General features: G+C 37.1%; 1 protein-coding gene across 1 annotated transcript in view; it reads right to left on the reverse strand.

The window, feature by feature from the left end:
* Window positions 1-3450: 3450 nt before the first annotated feature.
* fam96a (family with sequence similarity 96 member A) overlaps window positions 3451-8349 on the reverse strand; it is a 6825-nt gene continuing 1926 nt past the window's right edge. The window contains exons 2-5 of the mRNA XM_015392110.1: window positions 7902-8066; window positions 5833-5882; window positions 5542-5587; window positions 3451-4054 (exon numbers count right to left, since the gene is read on the reverse strand). Of these exons, the coding sequence (XP_015247596.1) occupies window positions 3954-4054; window positions 5542-5587; window positions 5833-5882; window positions 7902-8066 (362 nt within the window). The 3' untranslated portion in view covers window positions 3451-3953. The remainder of the gene's footprint in view (window positions 4055-5541; window positions 5588-5832; window positions 5883-7901; window positions 8067-8349) is intronic.

Here is an 8349-nt window from a genome sequence, read left to right on the forward strand (position 1 = left end):
TCCTGAAGGTTTCCAAAACTCCTTGGCAGAGCTGTTCCTCCACATATTTCTACTTGTACCACAAGTCCCCTTGTGTCTTAAAGACGGCTGCATTCTGTTGTATAAAATAGAAATACTGTTGTTGAACCCTAAAAGTAAAGCAAGTGAATGGAAACTGCAGCATTCCTGATGCAGAAACAAAGGAAGCTGCATATTCAGTGTCATACTTACAACAATGTGGATTTTCCTGTCAAATGATTATGTAAACAGATTGATAACATAAAACTAAAAACAGCAATCTAAATATGGATATAAACTGAGACAAATTTGAAAATGAAATATGAAATAAAACTAAAGTTTTGCTGCGATGGTCTGCCTTTCTCAAAGTAAATTAAGAACAAAATGGTTGTTTTCAGATCTAAAATAAAACTACAGAGGGCTACAATGACAATGGTTTGGGTACAAAATGGCAGTTTTAACTTGACAAAAAAGGAATTTAAGCCTTATTTGCACAAACTTATCAAAACTCATGAGGGAAAAATAGGATATAGTGTTCACTCTAAATGAAAGAACAAGATACTGCAGTTTTTGACTCATATGCACAATCACATGGAGACCAAGTGAGTTTGAATGTTTTATTTACAAAAAGCAACAAGAATCTGGAAGCAGAGAACTGCAGGAACTTTCTGGTTGGTCGGAGGGGAGGAAGCAGACTGATCAGGAAGGAGTTGGTTTTTATCATTTCAGACAGCTGAATTATTTGGTTCCCCCCTGCTAATTTCAGCAGATATAAAGCAAATGTTTTCAAATTCTCAAGATAGTTGCATGTGATGATATAATTGATGACCTAAATCTCCACAAAATGGATTCATCCCTGCCCCTGAGGTAACAAAACATTACAAGATATGAGCTTCAAGCAGAAATATTGTGTTCCATTTTGATGTCTCTAAAAGTTATATTCTCACGTATCACAGAGTAATAGAAATATATTTTAAGATTTTTTTTATAGAAATGCTAGTCTATTTTATTTCTCGTGTGCTACTAACTTCCATTCTTTTGCTTCAATAAAAAATTATAAATACACACATTGCAAAAAAAAATTAAATCTTACATTTTTCTTAAAAATAAGTGCATTTTATCTTGAACTGAGGAGGTGAGATACTTTGCCGATGAAACAAGACTATATTTAAAATAAGAAAAAGCAACTGCATTGTCTTATTACAAGTGCATATTATCTAATTATGTTATTGTAAGAGTAAAAATATGCATCCCATTGGTAAATCATCTTATTTTCCTACTTAAATTAAGGGTAAATACACTTTATCTAAGAATTTTTTACCTGAGCAAGACCCTTAACCCCACACTGCTCATCTTTATTAATACACATAAAAAGAACTTCAATCACAAAAGCATCAACAACACAATAAGCATATGAAAATATACAAAACATAAATTAAACATCTGACCTCCAAATCTAAAATATATGTTTTTTTAGGTTTATATTCTATATATTGTGCTTTTATTAACCTTTAAAATATAAACATTGATTGTGATTCTTTCGATTCTTTGCTCAGATTATTCCATAAGCTAAATGCTTTGATAGAAACACATATTCCATCACTTTATTTCTAAATTTGTTTTTTTTTTTGAAGATCTCACTTCCTTTGAAATTATAATCATTTTCATTGGTACTGTATTTTTTTAATGTGTTTTAAACATAATGAAGTACTATAGTCTACTAACGTCTATAGTCACTGATATATGCTGTGATCAGCTGAATCCAAACCGCACCTCAACCACTAACTATCAAGTGTCACAATAAAGTCACTCACAGCTGTGGAGGTGCCTGGATTGTAAATGGGGGAGGTTAAACATGAACGGGTTGGCCTCTCCCCTCCAATGGAAAGGGAAAGCAGTTGTTCCTAATGGCAACAAAGTGACGCTGCATGTGTGTGGCGGTAGCTCTGTGGTGCAGGTTAACATGACATCAAACGTTTGCCATTTTCTTAAAAATAAATCTATCCAGTCAAATAAAACAATTCTAAAGAAGATCTTCCATTTAGTAATCAACATCTTTTAATTTTTCATAACTTGTGCTTTTCTGTCTGTTTTTATTTATTTATTTTTTTTTATACTTTAATAATCCCAGAGGGAAATTACTTCTCTGCATTTAACCAATCCCCTTGGGGAGCAGTGGGCTGCTATTGTGCAGCTCCCGGTGGGGGCAGATATTCTTTATGGTGCCTTTCCTTCAGGATCTAAGAGTTGGTTTTGTTTGAATACAATGAAGGAAATAAAAGTTCTAAATAAATATTCTCAAACAGTTCACATCTACCTAACTCAATAAAAAACAACTTTTGACTAGTATTTGAATATTAATACAAGATTAAAGGGGACTTTTTAGTTTTTTTTTTTTTTAGCTAGATCTGGGATTGTAAGACTTGGTTAAAACACTTTTCACACTGTAACAACTGTATGCTAAATGGGCGAAAGTATCTTAACTTGTAACAAACAAGGCTGTTTATTGAGATCTTTAACTGATCCAGCAGTTGGGGGGTGTTAATCCATGTTCAACATCTCTCCAGTTGTCTTTATCAGTTTCTGGGATGTCAAGAATGTCATCATCACCCAAATCATCAAAGCATCTTTCATCCCAAAAACACTGGCAATCAGTTATGGTCAGCAAAGGGTTAATTGTTTTAAGGGGTTTCAACGTCTCATGAGGCCTCATCTCACCATCACTACCCTTTAGCTCAATCATGATGCAGCAGCATGCAACCTACAGATATCCTTTAACTATATTATGTACATCAGTTTTTAAAGTCATTTTGCATCCAGTAGGAAACATTTTCTTTCCTTTATCTTTAAGCAGAATAAATTATTTATTGTAAAAGCAACTTTGTTCGTGGTGTTGCATCACTGGCTACACCCACCATCAAATGGTCACCCAATGAGGTCACATCCACCAAGAAATGTGACATCATACGGTCATATAACACCATCACCTTTTACTTAGCAACTCATTATTTCAGATGCTTTTTCATGTTATGTTAAATAAAATTATCCGCTTCAAACTACAAATACTGTTTTTTATTTAAAAAACATTAATTTAAATGTGGAAATTTCACCTCATCTCATCCAGTTCCGAGTGTTGCCAGCTCACTTTCTCAAACGATGAACTATTACCATTTTTTCGTTGTAGGCTTTTTTTCCCCGTGCTGCATTAAAAACAATGGCCCCCGCATTACTCCAAATTCATCCTCTGGTTCCTTGCTTTGGCTGCATGTCTATGTTGTGAATATCTACATCTCTAGTTTAAGTGTAAAAGGAGTTTACAAATACAAAAATGTTTTTTCTTAGTGAAAGGTGCTGAAATAGACTATTTCAAAACCAGGCCCCATTTCTTCCATCTGGAGCTTTGCAGCTGTTGGGAATTTATAAAAAAAAAAAAAACTATAATGAGACAACCTTTTCATGTGAAAAACAGACATTTATACCATTTATTGACATTGAGTCTTGTATTAAGATCTTAGCAAAGATGAAGAGAAGAACTAAGGAACCAGCTTGCTCTCCTGTGGAATTAAGACAGACTCAGCTGCCTTGACATCTGATGTTTTCATCACAAGAGTTTTATATATAGAATTAATTATAATGCATTTCATTTTAAAGCCATTCTTTAAATAAGACATACATTTGATTTAAATCAACTTAGCACACTTCCTAAAAACAGACTGCAATAGAAAAGATTTCCATACTTCTTGCTTTAACAATCAAAGGAGACGATAAAACTTTGAACAGAATCGGATCAACACAACAGCCCTGACTCTAAATGTACCGCATCGCTGTCCAAACGATACCCAGGTGGGCAGGGAGCATCCATTTCAAACAATGTACGATTATTATCACGGCTCAAAACTAAAACTTGTGTCCAAGATGACTCCCGCCTCCTAAATAACCAGGCGGCGTTTCCTTCGTCAGTCATCTGGCTCAGCAACGCACTGCTCCACAATCTCTCTGAGGTTGGGGTTTTCCATGGCCGCTGCTATCCTCTCCTTATCGTTGATCTGCTTATTAACTGGAGACAGAAACAGGTGATGAATTAAAGGACAAAAGATGAAGCAAACACCTATTTGCACAGATTCCCCATTTTCAATTTTTAATCACACCCAAGTAAGAATAAGTTTATTATGTATTAATATTATAAAGATATCAGGACTTTGTATAATTTACAAACAAACAAAGGGCTTATAGGGTGCATAGTGTAATCGTAGCACTGCTGCCTGCAAAACCAAGGTCCTGGGTTCTTCCCGTGTTGATTTGCATTCATGGGTGATTTCTAAATAAACAGGCCTCCTCCCACTGCCCCAAATCCTGTCTGTTAGATTAACTGCTGTCTCTATCAAGTGTGTCTGCATGGCTATTTGTCCTGTGATGGACAAATGACCTGTCCAGGGTGCATCTGTCCCTTCTTTTTTTTCGTCACTGTTTCATCTCCAGTTAGGTTTGCTGTCAGCCTAAACACAGAGGTATTACGACTCCTCGGCTGCGTCCACTTTTACTCCCATGATAGGCGTCTACAACCATCTCCCTGGTTTTATTTGAATTCCTAATGACATGATTGTTTCCACTCCACCAGCTCCTACACTTAGCTTCTGGTCCTGGAAATGCTGTCAGTTTTATGCCAAAAGACACAAACCTTCAACAAATCTTTCACTTGACTCATCAGTTTACAGATTTTTTTTTATAACCCAAAAGCATAAAAAGAGTAATTTAAAGGATCTGTAGACTCAATGCATCATTTATTTATATTTTTGGAGTCTGAAATCCCCCCAAAAAAGAAGGAAACCATAACTTTAGAAGACTGGACTGAAAATGCCCAAAGTACAAGACTGTATTTGAGCGTTGGCAGGAACTTTCCATCCATCACTCGCCTCTAATAAAATGTTTTCATCCTCGGAAATGTTTCATCCCCATATGAAACTTGTAGACCATCAGGAAAGAGAGGTCTGAATGTTGTTTGTTTACTAGAAAGGAGCGATATTCAGACTTGGCTTTGGTGAAAGCGGCTCGTTTCTGCGTTTCGATCAGTGTAGCGTTGCCGTGTTTAAGCTCATGTTGTCCGACAAAGCAACTTCACCTTCTCGTGAAAATGATGAAAACACAGCATAAAATGCATGGATTCGCCTCCTGGTCCAGGTTTGCATCGCACTCTCTCGATTTTTCAATGTGACTTAAGATGAAGAACAATTCATGATACTGATGCACTAAAGTTATAACTACAGTCTGTCAATCGCCGCAAATAAAAGGTGGATTTAAAAGCGATATATTTAAAATTCCCCTGGGAGATCCCTCTGAAGTGGCTTTCACCTACGCAGTCACTGCAGGAGATCCTATAAGGCTCAGTTTAAACAAAAAAGAAACATAACAAATGTGCTGTTAATCGGCTAACGCATGCACCAATCAACGGATATAAGAATGCTAAAAAAATGCTAATATCTGCCAAATGTATCATCTAGCCGATGTATCGGTCTATAGTACAATAATTTTTTTTTTATGGCTTACCATCTTCTTCAGTAGAATGAGTTCCTTCTGAAAGGTAAATTTCCAACTGAAGAGAAAAAGAAAAAAACTACATTTAAGAAAAATTTATGTTGTTGACAATTTAAAAAAGCTAACAGGACGCTAAGACCGATCTAAAGGAACAGAAACAGGATACATAAAGGACAATTGAAATATTTCTTTCCATTGACGAAGGCTTTTAATGATTCGAATAACAACAAAACGTTTGAAACAAGAAATCTCCTGATTGGTGATGTTGTGAGGACTAATTGGATCGTCCTTCATCACACTCACCTTGTGTTTGAATGGCAAACACCGCTGTAGCTTCACTTGAATGCACAGGCCTGCAGAGATAACATAACTTTATCAGACACAAATAATAAAGCAGAAAATAAAAGCATGACTGAACCAATTATACCAACTTCATAGTTCAGAGATGCTCATTCATACCTACAGAAAATAAAAATTAAATAAATGAATTAAGTAAATTAAAATGACAAGAACACTGCAACTTCTATGGTTAGCCTTAGCGGATGCACTGCCTGCGTCCTCACTAGAACTTAGAAAGTAGAGAACATCAGCCTAGTTTCAATGTCCTTTCACTGACACCCCGTATCTCAGAGAATAGACTCTAAAATACTTCTGTTAGTCTATAAATCACTGAACAGCAAAGTTCCAGATTACATTACAGACTTGTTGCCAGTGAATGAACAACCCAGACCTTCCAGGTTAACTGGATTTGATGGTTTTTGTAGGGGAGAGCTGCCTTTTTGTTTGACCCCAGTTTTCTCCTGTGTATGTGCTGGTTAGGCAGGTTATTTTTGTAGGTTTGTATATTTTAGTTTTAGATTGAGTTAGGCAAGTCCACTTTTCTTTTTCTTTTAGGGTTGTTTGTTTGTTATTTTGGCCTGGGCTCTCCCTGAAACCTTTACTGTATTTATTTAAAAGAAATGGCAGAATTAACCTATTTCAATGCCTTTTTGACTCCTTCATTCCCTGTCTAAATTCATGTTACCTCCTAGACCCAACCAGAGGATGTAACACTACCCTGCAGAACCAAACTGGAATAAACTCCCAGAAAACTAGAAAATATTTTAAATCTTCAATTGGATTAAATCCAGATTAAAACCTTTCAGTTAAGTGAAACCCTTGACTGTGTGTCAGACTTTGCTTTCTCACCTGCAGTGGGTGTAAAAAGCAGCTACTGGTTTTTAAACTTGTATCACATCCTGGCCTCACTCCACTGGCTGCCTGTGCTTTTTGGAGTCGTTTTTAAAAGTATTATCTTTAATTTTAATTGCTCAAATGACCTTTTCCCATCTAACCTCTCTGAACTTCTTCATCCCTACTTGCCTCCTCGGTCCTTCAGGTCAGCAGAGCAGGAGCTCCTGCAGGAACCGAGGTTTAAAAGGAAGCTCAGAGGAGCCAGAGCCTTCTCTATCGCTGCTCCTCTTTTATGGAACGACCTCCCACTGCACATTAGAGAGGCTCCTTTACAGCCAGATTTTTAAAAAGCTGCTCAGGACTTACTTTTATTCATTGGCTTTCAACACTGGCAGGACCTAGTTGTGTTGACAGTGTTTATTTTGTTTTTATAAATGCCTTTTTTATATATCTTTATGCTGCTTTTTATCTTTCATTGTGTTTTCCTATGTTTAACTATGTTCAGCACTTTGTTTCAGCTGTAGCTGTATTAAGGAGCTCTACAAATGTAATGGATTTAATGATGATGACGACTAATTAGTTAAGATTTCAGACCAAATGTTGTTTCATATCCTCTATTGCTTTATATAATCTTTATATTTGAATGAATTACTCTTATTCTCTCCACTTTGAATCGTCTTCCCACAGAAATCTGCCATAGGGATAAACTTGCCTTATCTAACAGTTCAGAAACATAAGGAGGAACTGGAGAAAAGAGACTCCCTAAAGTGGAGAGGCTTAGAAGAGGTCAGTCTATGAGCAGCCAATACGGATCCCATGGTAGAGATGTCCAACTTCTGGGGGAAGCAGGAATCATTTTAGGCCAACAGCCACTAGGCAAGCTCAGAAATGTTATTTGTATCGCTGTTCAAATCCCTTCCATACACCTGAGGACCTACATCAGTGTAGAGAGCGCTGCAGAGCCATACTTTTATTTGAAATGGGGACAATTTCAAATTTACAAACTTTGTTGACTTTTCGATCACATTAAAGCCTTGAATGAGCTGCTTCCTTTTGGAGGCAAATAACCTTCTATTACAGCCGAACTTTGAAAAGCTTTGCTGCCTGTTCCTGATCACAGTGATCTATGCAGGTTTAACATCTGGACAAACATCCCGTCTCCTGGTTTCAGCTGGGTGTAGGGCAGCGGTCCCACTCACCTATAAGAGTAGCCAAGGAGCAGTGAGGCACGGTTGGAGAGAACCTGATGATGATGAGGCACTCATCCTCACTGAGCTCCTGCAGCTCCACACACTTCTCCGTTACCACCTCCAGCTCCTCCAGAGTGTTCGGCTTCTCAGGGTCCCGGATTGATCGGATCACGTCTGACGGCAGAAAACAGGTTTTCAAAGGAAACTTTCTAAACGACATCTAAATAACCATCCATCCATCCGTCAACTGGTTGCTTTATTGAGGCTAAATACAGCATCACATAGAGACTGACAGGCAGTGTCCTGCTGCTCCACAGTGTCAGAGAGTGAGCTCAACAGCAGATTACTGTGCAACACATTCATGAAATCAAGTTCTTGTCAGCACACAGACTACTTTTATAAAGCTTACCAATGCATGTTTTACCAATTAATTAATGAAATTTACAGGGGAGGTTCA

The sequence above is a fragment of the Cyprinodon variegatus genome, unplaced genomic scaffold (genome assembly GCF_000732505.1).
Source record: "Cyprinodon variegatus isolate N-32 unplaced genomic scaffold, C_variegatus-1.0 Scaffold574, whole genome shotgun sequence".
Taxonomy (NCBI): domain Eukaryota; kingdom Metazoa; phylum Chordata; class Actinopteri; order Cyprinodontiformes; family Cyprinodontidae; genus Cyprinodon; species Cyprinodon variegatus.